Below are 23,471 nucleotides of genomic sequence, written 5' to 3'. Positions count from 1 at the left end.
AATGGAGACTACTGTGTTGGTATTATTTTGTGGCCACACCCCTTCCCCACGAAGCCACGCCACTATGTATTTTTGCGCGCGCCTACGGCGCGCACTGCCCCCGGGGTGGACTTGGATGGGGGGGGGGCCAAAGCATTTTGTCGCACCTGGGCCCACCGCTTGCTTGTTCCGCCACTGGCTGATAGGTAGGGAATGGATGTCTCTTACATATGAGATAGCTGGAGGGAGCGTTACTGTATGCTGGATGATTGAAGCTGGATTTATAAACTGGAGAAATGGGCAAATTATATGCAGGCCACTGTGCCCGAATAATATGATGAACACATGTGGCTGTAAAATGAGCAGTGAGTGTTGTTTTCTTCCTCATTTAACAATTAGTGTCATCTCCCATGAATGCTTTGTGTGCCTTTCTTCTGTCACTAATAACCGGTTCACCTGTACAGGATGTTTAATGTTGGTAAGCAAACCTCAGCCAGCCACACATGTGTGACTTTATGTATCTTTGGAATTAATTCAGCTCTTGCAGTAGTTCTGCATTCAGGGGCTGCTACAAACTCTCCCTGCATTTGGTTTTCTCTTCTCAGTCGCAAATTTACCAAATCCGTCCATGATAATATGCATCTGCGTCCTTTATTGAGTTATTCTTAACAATTGTCAGTTTTATTACTTTTTGACTTTTTTTGTTTTTGCTCTTAATTAGTAATTAGTGCTCTTAATTGCTCTTAATTAATTAGTTAATTAGTTAGGGCAAATAGGAATAAGAAAAGGACGCAAGTCAGTATGTAGTTGCCGACCATACGCAATTACAGGTGACGGAGAATCGTACACAACTGCGTTGCATGTCCAGTGGCACTTGCACGTACAGATATCACCTGGCGCCCATATGCCATATCGTGCGGATTCCAGACTGAGATGCTCCGGGAGGTGTAGCGTACCATATTATTCTTTACATTCTACATCTTATGCGCATAGCACATGCAGACTGATTTTCAGCACCACGGATAGGACTGGTGCTGTGAAACCAAGCGTGCAAACAGGGGCAATCCAGCTATATAGACCTTTGCATTCAGGCAAATATGCGCATTTAGGACCCTATCCAGCACGGATCGCAAAATTCACAAAACGCAATCCGGCCGATTATCGAACAACTGCGTATGCACAGCGTTCACAATGCATTGTGCACCTGCGGTTTGCGATTATTTCTGTGAATGCATTGAGCTTCAACGCAATCGCATTTTGATTGACAGGAAGCTAGTGTTTAGTGGAGGAAATATGGTGTTTTGTAGGTGTGTTTGTAAAAATGCAGGAGTGGCAAGGCGTTTTTATGGTGGGTCTATGACGTCAACGTGACCACTTCCAGCCTCTTGCTTATGCAGAATTGTGGACGACCTTGCCTGGCGCAGATGGAAAAACTCTTCAATGTTCCGGTATTTGCGGATGGTTATGCGATCACACATTGCCATGCATTTGCAATTTCTGCACTGGCCTTTTTTTCTGGTCGGCAACTATTTGATCGCAGCAACTGCTTTTTAGCAAGTTTTGCGATCCAACCTGCATGAGGGCCTTAGTCCCATGCACACAATGCGGAAGGAATTACCAGTGCTTTGTGCTGCACCCTGCACCGGCACCTATAATGCATTGAATGGGTATATTTAGCTGATAACCCCGCCCCCAAACAGCAAAATGCCTCTGTAAATTTAATTTGTTGGCTATGACAAGGTGTTGATGTCTTAAGAGATCTGACTGCTCCCGGAAGTGTCCTAAGTACTGGGGGCGCTAAAGCATGTGCCGCTGGACACCCCATACCTGATCTTGGCTGTGCCATCTTCCTTATGATATAGAGGTCTATTTACTAAGCCTCAGAGAGAGATAGAGTGCCAGCCAATCAGCTCCTATCATGTTGGCTCTGTTTGAAAAGTGACAGTTAGGAGCTGGTTGGCTGGTACTTTATTTACGTCCACTTTATCTCTCTCCAAGGCTTAGTAAATAGACCCCATATTGAGAAATATGGCAAATGCGCAGAAGAGCAAAAACTGGCACGGTACCATAGTCTTTGCCACTCCTGTTCGGCGATATCTTTCCGAATGTATCACCGGAAAGATGATGCCACCAGATGAGTGTATGGAGTGGGGCCAAACAGGTGGCTACAGTGGTGAATGGTTGTGCAGTACATTATTCTGTGTGCACCGCACACCATGCACCCATAGATAGATATTGTACGCCACTGACTGCTCCGCATTCTCAACTCAAGGCGAGGAGCAGATGCATAGAGGAATGTTCTCCTATAAATAATGCTCACACACACACACATTATTGAATGTCACTGAATTTCATGGAGAAACATCCGAGAGGACTCATCATTGAGCTGCTACAGATTACTGTTCCCCACTGTTCATGCTATGACAGCTAGAGAGAAAATTGGCACAACACCGGCAGCAACGGCTGGAGCGCCAAAGGGTGCCCACCTATTATTTATGCAGAGAGGAATGTGTACGTGGGTGGTTTTGGGAATGTGGTGAGCTGTATTAACTGGACGGCTTCCCTTTAATGTCAATGACTGATTAGTGGCAAAGTTATTATAGAGACTGAACCCTATTGAGTAATATGTTTTCATTTCTGTTGAAAGTGGTTGCCACAGAACCAAGATCAATAGATGGAACAATGCTACAGTGATGACACCTTGCAGAAACAATGCACTGGGCCACATCTAACTTTCTCCAATTCCTCTGGTAATGTCAAGATTTCAGAGAAACTCCCATCAAAGTAATTATGCTGGTTATGTAATGTCATTCTCTTCTTGTGTCGTTTTTTCCCTTTCGTCTTCTTCTTCTCCTTTCTCTTCCTTTCAAAACCTCTCATGTTCTCAATGTTTACTCTTTGGCTTCAAGAAGAGTTAGACATGAAGGTGAGCGGTGTTGTTACTCTGCCTTCCCATGGGAAAATGACACAATGTCTTTCAACAAACGCAGTATGGGGAAAGGAATACTGTAGAGACTGTTTACGTTAGCAAACCTCTCGGTTCACACCTTCACTGCTGGCCAGGTTGTGCGCACCTGAGGAACAGTCAAAAACAAAGCAAAACCCAGTGAAAGTGATGAAAAGAATAGAGATACGGCCCTAACTGTGAGCAAGGAACGTATTGTCTCTCCCGTACTATTTCACACCAAAAGTAACTTTAAACGCAGGGGATGTGAAGGGTTAACCTGACCTCAAAGGATATCCTCTGCATCCTGTATGTCAGGTACAGGTATCATCGCTTTGGCTCCCGTCCAGCCAACTAAAAATAATCACAAGACTTCCCGGCAAATACTGAACGTTCTTCTGTTTCCAGTCACACCGCTTTTGCTAGACAATCTCATGCAAGAAGAAGAATCGTAATATAAAATATGCAAAAAATGCTCAGGTTATGCTATATATGTGTCAGTCACGCTGTATCTAGAGGGCTATTTATAAAACAGTGACTGTTTCTGGTTTAAAAAAAAAAGGATGAAATCATTGCATAACGGAGACATAGGGCTGGTGCAAGGGTTTTCTACACCTTAGGCAAAACGTCTTAAATATTTTAATAACTATGCGTGACATTTTGTGGGGACCCCCAGGCAGCAGGGTCGGGGCAAGGTCTCTCTGCACCCTAGGCAAAGCTTTAGCCGAGCTCCTCCTAATCTGCAATCTCCACCGCTGCCACCATCTCTCGGAGGGGAGATGCAGGTGGCCACTAGGTGGGCTGCGGTGAATTGCATCATTATACATATACAGAGAAAAGGGACAACACTCAAGGGGTGGGATGTACTAATATACATGGCCGGTCATCGCAGCGATGCTAATCACATATGTAACAACATATGCGGCTACTATCGCAATGCGATGACAGAGGCCCCCTGCGATACCTGTGAGAGCCGCGGGAGGTGACGTCTGTGCCAGTCCAGGGTTCCGCCTCCTCCTGCCTGCAGCTGGAAAGACAGCTGGCTATGTTAAGGGGGAGGTTGGAGGACCGGACAGCACGCCGGGAGGCTGACAGCATGCAAGTGAGGGGGGATGACGTGAGTCGCCCGTAGACTTCTATAGGGTATCGCCATAAAAAGCTGGCGATACCCTCCGCATTGGTAATATATATGTAAAGCTCAACGGAGTTTGCTGCACTATATAATAAACTGTTAAGAAATATTAAATATAGGGTCTGATTAGGAGAGTTAATTGTTTGTATATACATACATAAATACATACATATACACACATACATATCATACTTGCCTACTTTTGGAAATGCATGTCAGGGAGATTGTGAAAGTAACACCTATCAGTACGGACGTGTACTGCTACATCAGAGAGGCGTGTCATGAAAATGACTTATATCCAAATGTAAATGATCCCCAAAGTTAGTAAGATCTACTTGTTGAAGAAACGACACTGATATTTTGCACCATTCTTTCATGTATTGTGTTTTACAAAAGCTTCCATATACTGTAAGGGGCCACAAGATACCTTATATAAAATGCATGTAACCATAGGGATCAATGGGGGACATTCCGACCCGATGGCTCACTGCAGTTTGTCGCAGCGCAGCGATCGGGTCGGAACTGCGCATGGCAGCCGTCGTTGCCTAGCGATCGCCTCTGAGACAGAGGCGGTCGCTGGGCGGGAGGGGGCTGGATGGCGACGTTAAGTCGCCATTTAGGGGGCGCGGTCCGGCCAACGCAGGCGTGGCCGGACCATTGGTGGGGGTGGGCCGCGGCGGCGGCGTGACGTCACACGCAGCCGATGCGGGCCGGGGAGCAATGAGTAGCTCCCGGCCAGCACGCTAAAGCTGCGCTGGTCGGGAGATACTCTTGAAATGCAAGGGGGGGAGCAGGGGGGAACTGACATGTGGGGCGGACTAGCCCTGTGCTGGGCGTCCCCTGCATATCAGTGTGAATGATCGTAGCTGTGCTAAATTTAGCACAGCCACGATCAACTCGGAATGACTCCCATTGTGTCTTATAACCAATGCAGGGAAATGGCGCTGATGTTCCTATTTGAATGTATGTATCTCTGATTTCTTTCTCCCCCCCCCCCAAGAATATAACAGCTACGTAATGGGGGTAAGGTACAATCAGGGAGATTGCTGCTTTATTCAGGGAGTCAGGGAGATTGCTGCTATTTCAGGGAGTCTCCTGCAGAATGAGGGAGAGTAGGCAACTATGATACATATAATTGTATGAGCCTTATTGTGTTCCATCCTCTATCTGTAAATTCACTTCTGACAAACCCCCCCCCCCCCCATTCTCCTCCATATATACTGTATTGTGCTCCAGTGCCTGTGTTTTCCCTATTATGCTGTTCAGTGGCGTGCGGTGAGGTCAGAGGCTGGTGAGGCACTACAGCCATAATGTCCTCCGGATTCTGCCGATGACCCCTACCGCCGCCGAGCCAATGCCCGCTACTGCCCCTGAGCCGATGCCTGCTGCCACCGCCAATGGCTTACAAACTTGCCCACCATCAACTGACCCAGCCCTCCGCCACTAATTTGCATCTCAATCCGATGCCGCCAATGCCCGCTGCCTGCCTGCTCATCATACTTGTGATATATTGTACATTTTTATAGAAAAAAAATTAAAATTAGTGTTTGGGACTGGGAAGGGAGTGGGAGGAGGACATAAATGCAATGTTGTTGTCCAGGGCTTCTATTAACTTAATGGAGAAGGGTCTGAATGGGTTAAAAAATAAAAAAAAAATGCGTGAGGTCCCCCTTCCTAAGTATAACCAGCCTCGGGCTCCTTGAGCCGGTCCTGGTTGTTTAAATACTGGGAAAAAATTGGACAGGGGTTCCCTGTATTTAGACAACCAGCACCGGGCTCTTAGACCAGTCCTGGTTCCAAAAATACGGGGGACAAAAAGATGTAGGGGTCCCCCGTATTTTTAAAACCAGCACCGGGCTCCACTAGCCAGGGACATAATGCCACAGCCGGGGGACACATTTATGTAGGTCCCTGCGGCCGTGGCATTACCCCCCCCCCCAACTAGTCACCCTGGCCGGGGTTCCCTGGAGGAGTGGGGACCCCTTAAATCAAGGGGTCGTCCCCCCCCTCCAGGCACCCAAGGGCTAGGGGTGAAGCCCGAGGTGCCGGGCTGATAGCCATAAGTGTGTAAAAAAAAGAATATTGTTTTTTGTTGTGGAACTACAAGGCCCAGCAAGCCTCCCCCGCTTGCTGGTACTTGGAGAACCTCAAGTACCAGCATGTGGGGAAATAATGGGCCCGCTGGTACCTGTAGTTCTACAACAACAAAAAATACCCAAATAAAAACACAACACACACACCGTGAAAGTAAAAATTTATTAAAACACACTTACACACTCACACATACTTACCTACATCCAACGCTGAGATTCACGTCCACTTGTCCAGTAGAATCCAATAGGGCCGGTACCTGTAAAAATTAAAATTATACTTACAAATGAAGTAATCCACAAGAGGAGAGAGAGAGAGAGAGAGAGAGAAATAGAGAGAAATTAATGAATATTGGGGGTAATTCCAAGTTGATCGCAGCAGGAAATTTTTTAGCAGTTGGGCAAAACCATGTGCACTGCAGGGGAGGCAGATATAACATGTGCAGAGAGAGTTAGATTTGGGTGTGGTGTGTTCAATCTGCAATCTAAATTGCAGTGTAAAAATAAAGCAGCCAGTATTTCCCTGCACAGAAACAAAATAACCCACCCAAATCTAACTCTCTCTGCACATGTTATATCTGCCACACCTGCAGTGCACATGGTTTTGCCCAACTGCTAAAAATTTTCCTGCTGCGATCAACTTGGAATTACCCCCATTATGCACTCGCTGACGCGGAAGGACGTTAGCACAGACGGGAGAGTGCTGCTGCTGGCTGGGAGGATGGAGCAGGCGCCCCCAATAGTTGTGAGCCCAGTAGCTGTGCCCCCAGTAGCAGTGCCCCGAGTAGTTGTGACCCTTGTAGCTGTGCCCCTTGTAGCTGTGCCCCCAATAGCTGTGCCCCGAATAGTTGTGCCCCCTGTCGCAGTGCCCCCAGTCGCTGTGCCCCCTGTAGCTTTGCCCCTTGTAGCTGTGCCCCCAGTAGCTGTGCCCCAAGTAGTTGTGACCCCTGTAACTGTGCCCCCAGTAGCTGTGCCCCTTGTGGCTGTGCCCCCAGTAGTTGTGACCCCTGTAATTGTGCCCCTTGTAGCTGCGCCCCCAGTAGCTGTGCCCCCTGTAGCTTTGGCCCCAGTAGCTGTGCCCCCAGTAGTTGTAACCCCTGTAATTGTGCCCCCAGTAGTGTACCCCTTGTGGCTGTGCCCCCAGTAGTTGTGCCCCCAGTAGTTGTAACCCCTGTAATTGTGCCCCCAGTAGCGTACCCCTTGTGGCTGTGCCCCCAGTAGTTGTGACCCCTGTAACTGTGCCCCCAGTAGCTGTGCCCCTTGTGGCTGTGCCCCCAGTAGTTGTGACCCCTGTAATTGTGCCCCTTGTAGCTGCGCCCCCAGTCGCTGTGCCCCCTGTAGCTGTGCCCCTTGTAGCTGTGACCCCAGTTGCTGTGCCCCTTGTAGTTGTGCCCCCAGTTGCTGTGCCCCTTGTAGTTGTGCCCCCAGTTGCTGTGCCCCTTGTAGTGGTGCCCCATTGCTGTGCCCCTTGTAGTGGTGCCCCCAGTTGCTGTGCCCCTTGTAGTGGTGCCCCCACTTGCTGTGCCCCTTGTAGTGGTGCCCCCACTTGCTGTGCCCCTTGTAGTGGTGCCCCCAGTTGCTGTGCCCCTTGTAGTTGTGCCACTTGTAGTGGTGCCCCCAGTTGCTGTGCCCCTTGTAGTGGTGCCCCTTGTAGTGGTGCCTCCACTTGCTGTGCCCCTTGTAGTTGTGCCCCCACTTGCTGTGCCCCTTGTAGTGGTGCCCCCACTTGCTGTGCCCCTGGTAGTTGTGCCCCCACTTGCTGTGCCCCTTGTAGTGGTGCCCCCACTTGCTGTGCCCCTTGTAGTTGTGCCCCCAACACAAACACATGAAAAAAAAGAATTCACACACACACACACACACACACACAATACTTACCGATCCTGCAGCGCTGTCCTCCGTCTCTGGCTGCCGGCTCCTCACTACTATGGGAGAGACGTCATGACTCATGACATCTCTCCCTTAGTAGCGCCGCTCAGACACCAGGGGTCAATTATGACCTCTGGTGTCAGTCAGCGGCGCTGGCTGCAGCGGGCGCCCACACAGCCCACGGCGCCTGCTGCAGCCGGGAAGGGGGATCGCTAGTGATTGGACAGCGGATCCAGCACTGGATCCGCTGGGCCAATCACATCTTGGGCAGTGACAGGGGCGTGCATTCATCGGGACTGAATGCACGCCCCTGTCATTGAGGCACCTGTAGTGGTGCCGCTTCTCCATTCTTTTTCAATGGGCTTTCACAGCCCATTGCTGCACCCCGCCCCCTGCCCGCCCCCCGCTGCCCGGACTTTAATGTTAGCAGCGGGAGGCACCTCTCCCGCTGCCTCCCACCCTAACATGCAGCCACAGTAATAGGGGAAAAATGATTCCAATAATAAAAGAAGATATTTATCACAGACTCTGTGATAAATATCTTCTTTTTATTATTTCAATCATTATGACAGGGAGGCACTGCCTCCCCTGCCTCCCCTGACTGCACGTCCCTGATGCTGTTTACAAGTGCACACTACCCTTCATGCTGTAAGTTCTGTACTGTCTGTGGTCCCGCAGAAACCCCTATGGGTTACTTACCAAAGTGCAAAAGACTTGCTCACCGTTCCGTTGGGCCGGGAGCGGCACACGAGTTTCAGGAGCCTTCCGGCCATTCCAGGAGGGTAGGCAAATATGATACAGTGACATCCTTCAGTGTTTTGCTAGATGAATTCAGTGGCGCCCACCAGGGACCGGCACCCCTAGGCACCCACGTAGTGGTAGAGCCAGCCCTGCCAGACAGGCTGACGTGTGTACATTGCAGGACATAACAAGATAGATAGATAGATAGATAGATAGATAGATAGATAGATAGATAGATAGATAGATAGATAGATAGATAAAGTGTGTGCATGGAGCTGGGGGAATATATAGATATATATGGAACTGGGGGTATATATAGCCAAAATGTGCTGGGACTTCTAGTTCCACAGCCAGCTGCAGTGTGATATGAGGTGGGACAGATACAATTTCCATCTGAGAATGGCCAGTTACCCGCATCTCACAGCACAGATCGGAAAGTGCTGGAAGGACACCCCCCTAATGCAGCTGACAACGGGTCACTCGTCTGTGGCTATCAGTTACCAGTACACGTGCGGTTTGCGGTGGTGCATGGGCAGCCGTGCCTGCGGAGATCCGAGCACTGAGCGGCGGGGAGAGAACCCCAGCAGCATGTTCCAGGCAGGTAGCGGCAGCTGCTCGTGGAAATCCCCCTGGCTGGGCAAACGCCAGCGGGACACACAGGGGGCAAACACACATCAGTGCTGACAGACATCCGGGCCCAGGGCAGACGCTGCGGGGAGAAAGACCAGTGAGCATTGCCGATGGAAGCACACAGTCACAGTGACGGACAGCGGTGGCTGCGGCTGGCTAGACCAGTGCTGTGGCCGCCGCTAGACCATACAGCCATAGCACAATGTAACCTCACTACTCATTTACTGACTGCGTGCGGCGCCCTCTAATGGCCGGCGTCCCTAGGCAGCTGCCTAATGGTGGCACCGGCACTGTGGATACAGCAAACTGAAATAATAAAAAATGGGTGTGGATCATTGGGTTGACTCAAATTAGGTTGACAGTCATTAGGTCGACCACTATTGGTCAACAGTGACTAGGTTAACACCTGGAATAGGTCGACATGGAAAAAGGTCGGCATGAGTTTTTGGATATTTTCTTTGTGTCGTTTTCTTTGTGAAGGAACCCCAATTAGTACACCATCTCCCCTCGCACGGCTCACTTCGCTCACCACGCTTCGGGCACGGTGCCTCGCTCGGCTATCACTACACAAGTTACTATTCCCAATCATAGTCTACGTGGATTGTAAAGTAAGAAAAAGTTTGAAAACTGAATTTTTTTAACAGCTCATATCGACGATTTCATGTGATGACCTTTTCCATGTCGTCCTAATGCATGTCGACCAGCAGTGGTTTTCTTGCTCATAGGCAGGACTCAACATGGTCTGGCCAGAGGGGCATTGGTTTGGGTGTGTCAGGGTTTTGGATGGGCTTGGTGATGGGTGCACAGCTATGTAGCCATGCCCCCCCCCCTTCCCCCAGGAGTGGAGCATTTTTCCCCCTGCACAGCTGGCCTGGGGACCTGCCGGGCCCCTTATACAAGCCCAAGACTGGTTAATTAGTGTCTGCTCCCCCCTCTTGTTGGCGCCCCTGATTGTAAGTTTGTTGTTTGGCAGCGTCCGGAGCACTGGGTGGCAGTATATTGCGAAAAAGTTTTGGAAGACATCATGTTTCTTTAGTGTGCTATGGCAGGGGCAAACGCAGGATTCCTAAAGGGGGTTTCCAAATGTAGTCATCAACGGAACATTGGAGCAAGTGCAGGAGCCGGGGGAGCGGTAAAAGTACCTAGTATTGACAGTGCTGGCAACAGAAATTTTGGGGCCCGGTACACTATCTCTGGGGGCCCCTCAAGCCCCCATGATCCCCCCACTTTTAAATCAGAGGGCGGTTGTAGAGAAATATAATATATCATATATATATATATATATATACACACACACACTATATATATATATATATATATATATATATATATATCATATATATACACACACACACACACACACACACCCCCCCCCCCCCCCCACATATATATTAGTGGTGGGCAACGATTAAAATTTCTAATCGCGATTAATCGCATGATTTTCTCAGATTAATCGCGATTAATCGCATTGTTATGCCCAAGTTTCAATAATGAATTCAAAAGTAGTGTATTGCGCTCCTGATTGGCTGCCAGTCCTCGAGTTCCGATTGGCTCGCTGGCGGCCAGCAATACACTTGAAATGGCACCGGCGCCGTCAGGGTCTCCATGGCTGCCCGCAGCTAACTACTGTATGCACCAACAGCTGGGAGGACGAAGAGAGCTGATTACAACTGCACAGTGCTAGGGTGGAGGGTGGGGGTGATCGCCACAATCACCCTCCGCCAGGGCTGCCATCAGAAATGAAGGGGCCCGGGACTGACAAATGAGGCAGGGCCCCCCTCCCCACACAAACGCTGCCCCATTCCTCCCCCCTGCATTCTACAAAACTTACATTTTGAGCAGGCTTGCCTACCCTCCTGCATTCAGCGGGAGGCTTCCGATTTTTAGATGAGCCTCCCGCTGCCCCGGAATCTTTGATAGCCCTCCCGGTTTTTATAGGCCCTGACTGAAAATGTGGACCGCTCATGCGCGAGTCCGGAGCGGCCGGGGGGCGGGGCCAGCACAGGAGACTTCATACCTAGCTGGCCACCGCAGGGTTGTGTGTAGCAGCGGCCGACACTGCAGCAGGCCTCTGCTTCTCCGTGGCTGGCCCTCCCACCACTGTCAGGGCTGCAGCGTCTGTGTGAGGATCAGCCCAGCAGCAGCAGCAGCAGCAGCAGCAGCAACAGCTTCCTCTTCCTGCTCCTCGCCTCTCACTGGGGGTCTCTGCACTATGCTGCCTCCCACACTGTCCCGGGTCAGCCTTTACAGGAAGGATCAAGGTAACCAGGTGGGTGCTGGGGTTATCTTGGGGGAATGTAGGCTGTGTGTAATATAATCTGATGTACTCTGTAATCTAGTAATGGGTCCAATTTGGGGGGGAGGGAGGAGGAGGAAGAGACCTGTGTATAATTCACATTGGTGTGGTACTGGGTGTAACATGGGGGGGTGTCTGTGTACTATATATACTATGAATAATGTGATGTGGGGGAGGAGATATGTGTCTGCTGTGTTTAATGTAATGTACTGGGTGTAAGTGTAATCAGTGCCGTTTCTAGCGGCGGGCGAGCCGTGCAACCGCACGGGGCGCCCGCCGCGGCACTTTGTGTGTCTTTATCTGCTCTCCTCCCTCTTCCCGAGCGCTCCTGCTCGGGGGGCGGAGTTTCACGGAATGACGCGTTTGCGTCGTGACGTCACGACGCAAACGCGTCATTCCGCGAAGCCCCGCCCCCCGAGCAGGAGCACTCGGGGAGAGGGAGGAGAGGAGATAAGCCTGGAAGGAGGAGGCGGCCGGCGCGAGGGACGTGAGGCGGCCGGACCCGAAGAGCGGGAAGATGTAAGTATTATCTCTATCTCTCTCTCTCCCCCTTCCTTCCCCCCTCACTTGACACCTGCCTGCCGCACTGTGTAAAATGGGGATACCTGCCTGCCGCACTGTGTAAATTGGGGACACCTGCCTGCCGCACTGTGTAAAATGGGAACACCTGCCTGCCGCACTTTGTTAAATGGGGACATCTGCCTGCCGCACTTTGTTAAATGGGGACACCTGCCTGCGTACTGTGTAAAATGGGGATATCTGCCTGCCGTACTGTGCAAAATGGGGATACCTGCCTGCCGCACTGTGTAAAATGGGGGCACCTGCCTGCGTACTGTGTAAAATGGGGATACCTGCCTTCCGCACTGTGTAAAATGGGGATACCTGCCTGCCGCACTGTGTAAAATGGGGATACCTGCCTGCCGCACTTTGTAAAATGGGGACACCTGCCTGCCGTGTTGTGTAAAATGGGGGCACGTGCCTGCCGCGCTGTGTAAAATGGGGGTACGTGCCTGCCGCGCTGTGTAAAATGGGGATATCTGCCTGCCGTACTGTGTAAAATGGGGATATCTGCCTGCGTACTGTGTAAAATGGGGATATCTGCCTGCCGCACTTTGTAAAATGGGAATATCTGCCTACTGTACTGTGTAAAATGGGGATACCTGCCTGCCGCACTTTGTAAAATGGGGATACCTGCCTGCCGCACTGTGTAAATTGGGGACACCTGCCTGCCGCACTGTGTAAAATGGGAACACCTGCCTGCCGCACTTTGTTAAATGGGGACATCTGCCTGCCGCACTTTGTTAAATGGGGACACCTGCCTGCGTACTGTGTAAAATGGGGATATCTGCCTGCCGTACTGTGCAAAATGGGGATACCTGCCTGCCGCACTGTGTAAAATGGGGGCACCTGCCTGCGTACTGTGTAAAATGGGGATACCTGCCTTCCGCACTGTGTAAAATGGGGATACCTGCCTGCCGCACTGTGTAAAATGGGGATACCTGCCTGCCGCACTTTGTAAAATGGGGACACCTGCCTGCCGTGTTGTGTAAAATGGGGGCACGTGCCTGCCGCGCTGTGTAAAATGGGGGTACGTGCCTGCCGCGCTGTGTAAAATGGGGATATCTGCCTGCCGTACTGTGTAAAATGGGGATATCTGCCTGCGTACTGTGTAAAATGGGGATATCTGCCTGCCGCACTTTGTAAAATGGGAATATCTGCCTACTGTACTGTGTAAAATGGGGATACCTGCCTGCCGCACTTTGTAAAATGGGGACACCTGCCTGCCGCGCTGTGTAAAATGGGGACACTTGCCTGCTGTAATGTGTAAAATGGGGACTTTTTTATTTTTATTTTTTTTCCCCTGTGGTGGGCGTGATGATATCAGACGAGCCCACGCCCACTTTAATGAGACCACGCCCATTTTAATCAGGCCACATACCCTTGTCGGGAGCGCGCGCCTTCGGCGCGAGCATGCTTTTTCTCTCTATAGCTATATGGGGGGGGCACGCAATTTTTTTTTATAGCAATGGGGGGGGGGCCGCATTTTTAAATCTCGCACTGGGAGCCAAATTGTCTAGAAACGACCCTGAGTGTAATATGGGGTTGGGGGGGGGGGGGGGGGGGGGCTGGCTATGTACTGTATGCTGTGTATAACGTGATGTGGGGGCTACATACTGTATATAATGTAATATGGGGGCTACGTACTGTATGCTGTGTATAATGTGATGCGGGAGGCTACGTACTGTATGCTGTGTATAATGTGATGTGGGGGGCTACGTACTCTATGCTGTATATAATGTGATGTGGGGGGCTACGTACTGTATGCTGTGTATAATGTGATGTGGGGGGCTACGTACTGTATGCTGTATATAATGTGATGCGGAGGGCTACGTACTGTATGCTGTGTATAATGTGATGTGGGAGGCTACGTACTGTATGCTGTGTATAATGTGATGTGGGGGGCTACGTACTGTGTGCTGTGTATAATGTGATGCGGGGGACTACGTACTGTATGCTGTGTATAATGTGATGCGGGGGGCTACGTAATGTATGCTGTGTATAATGTGATGTGGGGGGCTACGTACTGTATGCTGTGTATAATGTGATGTGGGGGGCTACGTACTGTATGCTGTGTATAATGTGATGCGGGGGACTACGTACTGTATGCTGTGTATAATGTGATGCGGGGGCTATGTACTGTATGCTGTGTATAATGTAATATTGGGGAGGGGATCTGTGTATGCTGTGTTTAATGCAAAGTACTGGATGTCATTTGGGGGAGGGGGACTATGTACTGTATGCTGTGTATAATGTAATGTGTACTGAACATGGACGGTTCTATCGATACTCTGGGTACGCACCAGAGTAGGGCGCCGCATAGAGGAGGGCCATTGTGATTGTGGGTGAGCCACGGCTCCTTTACTTAGGCGTCTGATGTTCAAGTCACACTGGCATTGGACTGCGGCGGGCAGTTTGTAAGGAGTCCCTGGCCTGAGCCTGCATGCATATGCTAGCAGCAGTGGCGGCGGTCAGCGGCGCCCCTCGAGTTGGCAGGCCAGGCTCCTAGTACCATCACTCCTGAAAGATATGGAATACTCATGTGTACGGAGCGCTGCTATTGTGGGCGTAATGTGTATGGAGCACTACTAATGTGGGCGTAATGTGTACGGAGCACTACTAATGTGGGCGTAATGTGTACGGAGCACTACTAATGTGGGCATAACGTGTAAGGAGCACTACTGATGTGGGCATAATGTGTGAGGAGCACTACAACTGGGCTTTTCTGTGAGACCACACACCTTTTTACTTTTTCAAGGATGTGCCTTTTGCGTGCACAAAAGTACTCCAGGGGCGTCGTATATATTAACTTACCAAAATAATTGGCCTCAGGCCGGACCTGGTACTGGTTGTAATATACAGTAGGGGAGATGAGTGTGTGTATAATGTAATATAATTAGGTACTGGGTGTAATAAGTGGGAGAAGGGCTGGGTATAATGTAATGTACTATGGTGTTGTTGTACTGGGTGTAATATGTGTTTACTGTATTGTGGGTGTAATATCAATCCTGTACAAGTGTATATAGATTTTCTATTTCTCCGTCTCGTCTCACAAATGTACACGGTATACAGTATAGTGTACCTATATTAGTGCTCCTTTTTTTTTTGCTGCTTCTTTTAGTACTACTGTATAATTTTCATCTGCCATTGCAGGACACGCCCCTGAGTGGCAATAAATACGCCCATAGGTAGAGCTAGATACGCCCTTTGGGCGGAGTATGACATACCCCTCAATGGTACATTCTGCTCCCACCTGGAATCTCCCTGAAACTAGTTCTCAAAAGTAGGCAAGTATGATTTTGAGGGGACCCGGGAGGCAGCAGCAAAGATTGGGACAGGGACAGCTGCCTGCGAACCGCCAGGCAGCCACGGCATGGAGGAACAGAGCCGCAACGCTATTATTAGTACAGAGCCTGCCGTGAGCCAATTGGGAGGTCACGGGCCGGCAGCCAATCAGGAGCTGCCAAATGGCAGCTCCTGATTGGCTGCCGGTCTGTGACCTCCGATTGACTCACGGACGGCATTGTAGTTAGAATAGCGCCGCGGCTTAGCCTCTGTCCTTCCAAGGCAGCTGCCAGTGCGCAGCGTTAAAATAATTGTCGCTGTTATTTAGTTAATGCGTTAACGCGATATTAACGCGTTAACTTGGCCAGGCCTAATATATGTATACATATATATATATATATATATATATACACACATATAGGCGGGTGCAGCACCCCTGGCGTCTTGAATAACTCAAGCTACAGCAGGCACGGAGAACGGCAACGTTTCAGTGCCCTTTATTCCCGGCACTTTCGTCAGGTCAAAAAAAGAACATTACAAACAGCTTACCTTTATACAAGATGTGCCCCCTGTGCAAACAGTCGCTTTCCGGTCGCGGGACCGCACTCCCGGACGGTCGGTGCCCAGTGGATGATGTCATCAAAAGACGTCCTGTCCACGTGCTCCCCGTCACCATGGTTACACAGTACACTGAATAGAAACATGAAAATACACATAATAATATAACAAATTAAGTATTACATAGGTATTACGTGGGATCGGTATCAAAATCCCGACGGTTGAAATCCCGACAGCAATTGACCGACGGTCAAAATCCCGACAAGGTCAAAATCCCGACATGGACAAAATACAGACATTTAAAATACAGACAAGGTCAAAATACTGACATGTAAAATGACGACAGGTCAAAATGCCGATGTGAGGTTTCCATTTTTGTGTGTGTATGTCGACATTGGTCGATATGGACACCATATAAGTGTACCGCGTTCCCCATGCTGCGCTCGCCATGCTGCGCTCGTCACACTATTATATTCCCCCTCCAGGTCCACTGGGATGGTAAAGTATGAACAAGTCGGTTCCAATGACAAAAATCATGAAAAACTCATGTCGGCATTTTGACCTGTCAACATTTTACATGTCGGTATTTTGACCTTGTCGGTATTTAAAATGTCGGTTTTTTGACCATGTCGGGATTTTGACCTTGTCGGGATTTTGACCGTCGGTCAATTGCTGTCGGTATTTTGACCGTCGGGATTTTGATTGTCGGTAAATTGACTGCATCCTGTATTATGTATATAGTGTCTCATTGATACTACAGCAACACTGAATGAATTGAAATGGAGCTACGAAAAAACGATCCCATAATAGAGATACACTTATATGCATACAACAATATTAGTCACGGTGGAACTAGTATAAAACCACCCAATAATTATCTGTTGTAGTCCATATCTTATTGAACTGAATACTTCGTACCTGTACTACTATAAAATAGCTAAACACACTATATTATAGTAAAAAGCTATTCCCAAATGTAAAAACAGGAATGAAGAGAACTACTACCGAATTTATGAAACGGAATATGAGTCCCAGCTCAATCATAAAAAATCAATATGTAACTGTCTATGTTTTAGTGATATGCATGCTTAAGCACAGATGGTTAACATACAGTAACTGAGATACTAATTAAGTCACCTGTACTCAAGTATGGCTATACTTAAAACCTGGACCGTTAGTGTGCCTTGAGAACAGTGATTGGGAACCAGGGGCGTTTTAAGAAAAGAGGAAGCCCGTGTGCAGACTCCGGGCGGGTACCCTCTCTCCACGGCGCAGTAGGCTCCAGCATTGTGCCAGAGCCTACTGCACATGCGCAGGTCTCCGGAAACATGGTGCTCGTCATGGTCTGGAGACAAATATCATACTGCGCGTGCACGTTGCCCATTTTGGCAGCGCCCATCACGGGACTCCGGAGAGGTAAGTATTGAAACAACATGGACACAGTGGGGTATATTTACTAAGGTCCCGATTTTGACCGAGATGCCGTTTTTTCTTCAAAGTGTCATTTCGGTAATTTACTAAGCAAAAATCTCGGCAGTGATGAGGGCATTCGTAATATTTTGGAAGTCCTAGGAAAAAATCACGAATCAATACACCATCGGTCAAATACGCCTGCAATTTGGTAGAAATCGGGAATTTACTAAAAAGTGCAAATCACAAATACTGCCGACAATAGCCAAACACTGCCGTGCAGAAATACAATTCGTGAAAAAGTGCTAAAAAAAAAACAGACCTGCTTTTTTATCCCGTGTTTGTATAGGCATGCACGGATCCATGAGATCCGTGCATGTTTATCAGTGGGAAGGGGATGGGAAAGTGTTTATTTTTTGAAAAAAAATTGCGTGGGGTCCCCCCTCCTAAGCAAAACCAGCCTCGGGCTCTTTGAGCCGGTCCTGGTTGCAAAAATATGGGGGGGAAAAATGATAGAGGTTCCCCCATATTTCAACAACCAGCACCGGGCTCTGTGCCTGGTCCTGGTTCCAAAAATACGGGGGACAAAAAGCGTAGGGGTCCCCCGTATTTCTGAAACCAGCACCGGGCTCCACTAGCCAGATACATAATGCCACAGCCGGGGGACACTTTTATATAGCTCCCGGCGGCCCTAGCATTACATAACCAACTAGTCACCCCTGGCCGGGGTACCCTGGAGGAGTGGGGACCCCTTCAATCAAGGGGTCCCCCCCTCCAGCCACCCAAGGACCAGGGGTGAAGCCCGAGGCTGTCCCCCCCATCCATGGGCTGCGGATGGGAGGCTGATAGCCATTGTGTAAAAAAATTAATATTGTTTTTAATAGCAGTACTACAAGTCCCAGCAAGCCTCCCCCGCAAGCTGGTACTTGGAGAACCACAAGTACCAGCATGCGGAGGAAAACCGGGCCCGCTGGTACCTGTAGTACTACTACTAAAAAAATACCCCAATAAAAACATAAGACACACACCTTGAAAGTATAACTTTAATACATACATACACACCTCCATATACACATACTTACCTATGTTCACACGAGGGTCGGTCCTCTTCTCCATGTAGAATCCATGGTGTACCTGTGGAAAAAATTATACTCACATACTCCAGTGTAGAAGCCTCTTCTTCTTGTAATCCATTTGTAATCCAGGTACTTGTAAAAATAAAAAAACGGACACCCGACCTCGCACTGAAAGGGGCCCCATGTTTTCACATGGGACCCCTTTCCCCGAATGCCAGAAACCCCCTCTGACTTATGTCTAAGAGGGTTTCTTCAGCCAATCAGGGAGCGCCCCGTTGTGGCACCCTCCTGATTGGCTGTGTGCTCCTGTAGTGTATGACAGGCGGCACACGGCAGTGATACAATGTAGCGCCTATGCGCTCCATTGTAACCAATGGTGGGAACTTTGTGGTCAGCGGTGAGGTTACTTTCGGTCACCCGCTGACCACAAAGTTCCCACCATTGGTTACAATGGAGCGCATAGGCGCTACATTGTAACACTGCCGTGTGCCGCCTGTCATACAGTAAAGGAGCACACAGCCGATCAGGAGGATGCCACAACGTGGCGTTCCCTGATTGGCTGATGGAACCCACTTAGACATAAGTCAGAGGGGGTTCCTGGCATTCGGGGAAAGGGGTCCCATGTGAAAACATGGGGCCCCTTTCAGTGCGAAGTCGGGTGTCCGTTTTTTTATTTTGACAAGTACCTGGATTACAAATGGATTACAAGAAGAAGATGCTTCTACACTGGAGTATGTGAGTATAATTTTTTCCACAGGTACACCATGGATTCTACATGGAGAAGAGGACCGACCCTCGTGTGAACATAAGGTAAGTATGTGTATATGGAGGTGTGTATGTATGTATTAAAGTTGTACTTTCAAGGTGTGTGTCTTATGTTTTTATTGGGGTATTTTTTTAGTAGTAGTACTACAGGTACCAGCGGGCCCGGTTTTCCTCTGCATGCTGGTACTTGTGGTTCTCCAAGTACCAGCTTGCGGGGGAGGCTTGCTGGGACTTGTAGTACTGCTACTAAAAACAATGGCCCTCATTCCGAGTTGATCGGTCGCAAGGCGAATTTAGCAGAGTTACACACGCTAAGCCGCCGCCTACTGGGAGTGAATCTTAGCTTCTTAAAATTGCGACCGATGTATTCGCAATATTGCGATTACTAACTACTTAGCAGTTTCAGAGTAGCTTCAGACTTACTCTGCCTGTGCGATCAGTTCAGTGCTTGTCGTTCCTGTTTGACGTCACAAACACACCCAGCGTTCGCCCAGGCACTCCCACCGTTTCTCCGGCCACTCCTGCGTTTTTTCCGGAAACGGTAGCGTTTTCAGCCACACGCCCCTGAAACGCCGTGTTTCCGCCCAGTAACACCCATTTCCTGTCAATCACATTACGATCGCCGGAGCGATGAAAAAGCCGTGAGTAAAATTACTTTCTACATAGCAAAGTTACTTGGCGCAGTCGCAGTGCGAACATTGCGCATGCGTACTAAGCGGATTTTCATTGCGATGCGATGAAAAATACCGAGCGAACAACTCGGAATGAGGGCCAATATTCATTTTTTTACACAATGGCTATCAGCCTCCCATCCGCAGCCCATGGATGGGGGGACAGCCTCGGGCTTCACCCCTGGTCCTTGGGTGGCTGGAGGGGGGGGGACCCCTTGATTGAAGGGGTCCCCACTCCTCCAGGGTACCCCGGCCAGGGGTGACTAGTTGGTTATGTAATGCCAGGGCCGCCGGGAGCTATATAAAAGTGTCCCCCGGCTGTGGCATTATGTATCTGGCTAGTGGAGCCCGGTGCTGGTTTCAGAAATACGGGGGACCCCTACGCTTTTTGTCCCCCGTATTTTTGGAACCAGGACCAGGCGCAGAGCCCGGTGCTGGTTGTTGAAATATGGGGGACCCTCTATCATTTTTTTCCCCATATTTTTGCAACCAGGGCCGGCTCAAAGAGCCCGAGGCTGGTTTTGCTTAGGAGGGGGGACCCCACGCATTTTTTTAAAAAAATTTAACACTGATTTAAAAAAAAAAAAAAATGCACAATGAAGCCCAGCACGGATCTCTCAGATCCGGCCGAGATTCATTGCATTAAAGTCGGCAGTGTTTTACAAGTCACTCACGTAAAACACTGCCAAAAAAAAAACGAATGACATCGACATCGGTAAAACGGAAAATGCAGAATATGACAGCTTAGTAAATTAGCCGTAATAAATTCAAAAAGTTGCAAATTTACACTTGCGATGTCATTCGTGATTGAACTTTGACCTCAAACGGGAAAATACGAATCTTAGTAAATTTACCCCACTGTATGTGGAGTGTGGGCCCCCCTGGACACAGTGAACCCTCGATAGAAACGCCAAAGTTGGAAACCCCTGGTATAGGATGTATCAAACATATTTAATATAAACATAAGTAGTGATGAAAAAAGTGAAACATTACGTAATAAATAAATAAACAAACAAACTTAATAGAACCAGTAGAAGAGAGAACTGCACTTTCTAAGCACGCATTCTACCACCTCATGGAAAGGCACCTGTCTCTTCTTCCTGGCAGATGCTCTCAGGCCCAGTACTCAGATCCACACATGCAGTAAACTTGGTAGAAGAAGCTGCTACTGTACATTGAGCATGTGCAGCAGCTCTGCTCTGTCCTAGTGGTCATAATTTGAGCTACTGTCATATATGAGGTGGAGAGTTTCCGAGCAACCAGAACCCCCCCCCCCCCCCCCCCCCCCCGCATCTGCCTATGCATGGCTGGTATCATGGTCACTGCAGAGTGTAGAGAGTAGCTGGGGCCACTAGACAAGGAATATTGGACCTGATGCAGCTTCACCTGCAGTTTTGCGAAATTAGCAAAACTGCAATTGGCTAGAATCGCATGCTGGGGGCCGCCCAGCACAGGGCCAAGCTGCCCAGCATGCTAATGGCGGCCAGCGATGCGACCACAATTAAATTGCGATCACATAGCTAAATAAGTGAAGCCCCCCTACCTCTGCAGCTTCGCAGCCAGGCCACCGCCATTTTACTGTTTGCAGCATGTGATGTCACGCGGCCACCCTGAAGGTGCCCCCATTTCCGACTCCACGCCACCGCAACACTGAGTCGACGCCCCCCGACGGCCCTGTGAATGCCTCTGCCTGTCAATCAGAAAGAGCCATTCACAATCAACAATCAATTGTGACTTGCGCGTGCACACTGGGGCTTAATAAGGCTTAATGCAATCGCATTGCTGATGCGCTTGCTGAATAAGGCCCATTGCTAGGATTTAGTTAAGATATGAGGAGGTTGGAAAGACCAGTTTGTAAGCATGAGAAGAATGTGGATAATCAACTGAGATGTTCAAACCACCCACGGTGACGGTGATATTGCCAAAGATAAAGAATGAAGGAACCAAGGTGGTCATTCCGAGTTGTTCACTAGCTGCATTCGTTTGCTGTGCAGCGATGAGGAAAAAAATGGCACGTATGCGGCGCAATGCGCACACGCAACGTACTATTACAACGAACAATGTAGTTTTGCACAGGGTCTAGTGATGCTTTTCAGTCGCACTGGCTGCCGCAGAGTGATTGACATGAAGTGGGCATTTCTGGGTGTCAACTGACCATTTTCAGGGAGTGTTGGGAAAAACGCAGGTGTGCCAAGAAAAATGCAGGCATGGCTGGGCGAACGCACGGCGTGTTTGTGACGTCAAATCCGGAACTGAATGGTCTGAAGTGATCGCAAGCGCTGAGTAGGTTTGAAGCTACTCTGAAACTGCACAAAATTATTTTGTAGCCGCTGTGCGTTACAATTGTTCGCACTTCTGCTAAGCTAAAATACACTCCCAGTGGGCGGCGGCATAGCATTTGCACGGCTGCTAAAAACTGCTAGCGAGCTATCAACTCGGAATGACCCCCCAGGTACTGTGTAGAAATTTTCAAGAAACTTTTGGGGTTGAGAAACTGTTGGGGTTGACCACAGGACCGCTGATCCCAGCCGCATACAGAGAGAATAGATTTAGGATCTGAATATACCTTAAAAAGGAATGTGAGTGACGGAACATTGATAGAGATTATAGTTGTGCCGCAATTTACCATATAATCACTGGCGTAACCTCCACTCTTCTGCAAGGTTTCGCCGGCAGATTACTGCTTCCGACGAAGGGGAAAACAAGATGCGCAGCAAGCGCCCTCACACGTGCATACAGGTGAAACTCAGAAAATTAGAATATCATGCAAAAGTTCATTTATTTCAGTAATTCAACTTAAAAGGTGAAACTAATATATTATATAGACTCATTACATGTAAAAGTGAGATATTTTCAAGCCTTTATTTGTTATAATTTTGATGATTGTGGCTTACAGCTTAAGAAAACCCCAAATACAAAATCTCAGAAAATTAGAATATTACATAAAATCATTAAAGAAGGTGTTTTAAATACAGAAATGTCGGCCCTCTGAAAAGTATAATCATACATATGTACTCAGTACTTGATTTGAGCCCCTTTTGCATGAATTACTGCCTCATTGCGGTGTGGCATGGATTCTATCAGCCTGTGGCACTGCTGAGGTGTTATAGAAGACCAGGAGGCTTCAATAGCGGCCTTCTGCATTGTTCCGTCTCATGTCTCTCATCTTTCTCTTGGCAATACCCCATAGATTATCTATGGGGTTCAGGTCAGGCGAGTGTGGGGGAGCTTCACAAGGAGTGGACTGAGGCTGGAGTTAGTGCATCATGAGCCACCACACACAGACGGATCCTGAACAACAAACAACGGTGGTCATTCCGAGTTGTTCGCTCTGTAAATTTTTTCGCATCGCAGCGATTTTCCGCTTAGTGCGCATGCGCAATGTCCGCAGTGCGACTGCGCCAAGTAAATTTGCTATGCAGTTAGGAAATTTACTCATGGTTTTTTCTTCGTTCTGGTGATCGTAATGT

General features: G+C 48.9%; 1 protein-coding gene across 1 annotated transcript in view; it reads right to left on the bottom strand.

Annotated features, from left to right (window-relative positions):
- Positions 1-2,200: 2,200 nt before the first annotated feature.
- LOC134969904 (uncharacterized) overlaps positions 2,201-23,471 on the bottom strand; it is a 145,452-nt gene continuing 124,181 nt past the window's right edge. The window contains exons 3-4 of the mRNA XM_063946079.1: positions 16,071-16,211; positions 2,201-3,053 (exon numbers count right to left, since the gene is read on the bottom strand). Coding sequence (XP_063802149.1) covers positions 3,004-3,053; positions 16,071-16,211 — 191 coding nt within the window. The 3' untranslated portion in view covers positions 2,201-3,003. The remainder of the gene's footprint in view (positions 3,054-16,070; positions 16,212-23,471) is intronic.

Source organism: Pseudophryne corroboree, chromosome 11, assembly GCF_028390025.1.
Source record: "Pseudophryne corroboree isolate aPseCor3 chromosome 11, aPseCor3.hap2, whole genome shotgun sequence".
Lineage (NCBI taxonomy): Eukaryota > Metazoa > Chordata > Amphibia > Anura > Myobatrachidae > Pseudophryne > Pseudophryne corroboree.
The sequence above is the reverse complement of the archived record's forward strand: the minus strand, read 5'-3'. Positions and strand labels throughout refer to the sequence as shown.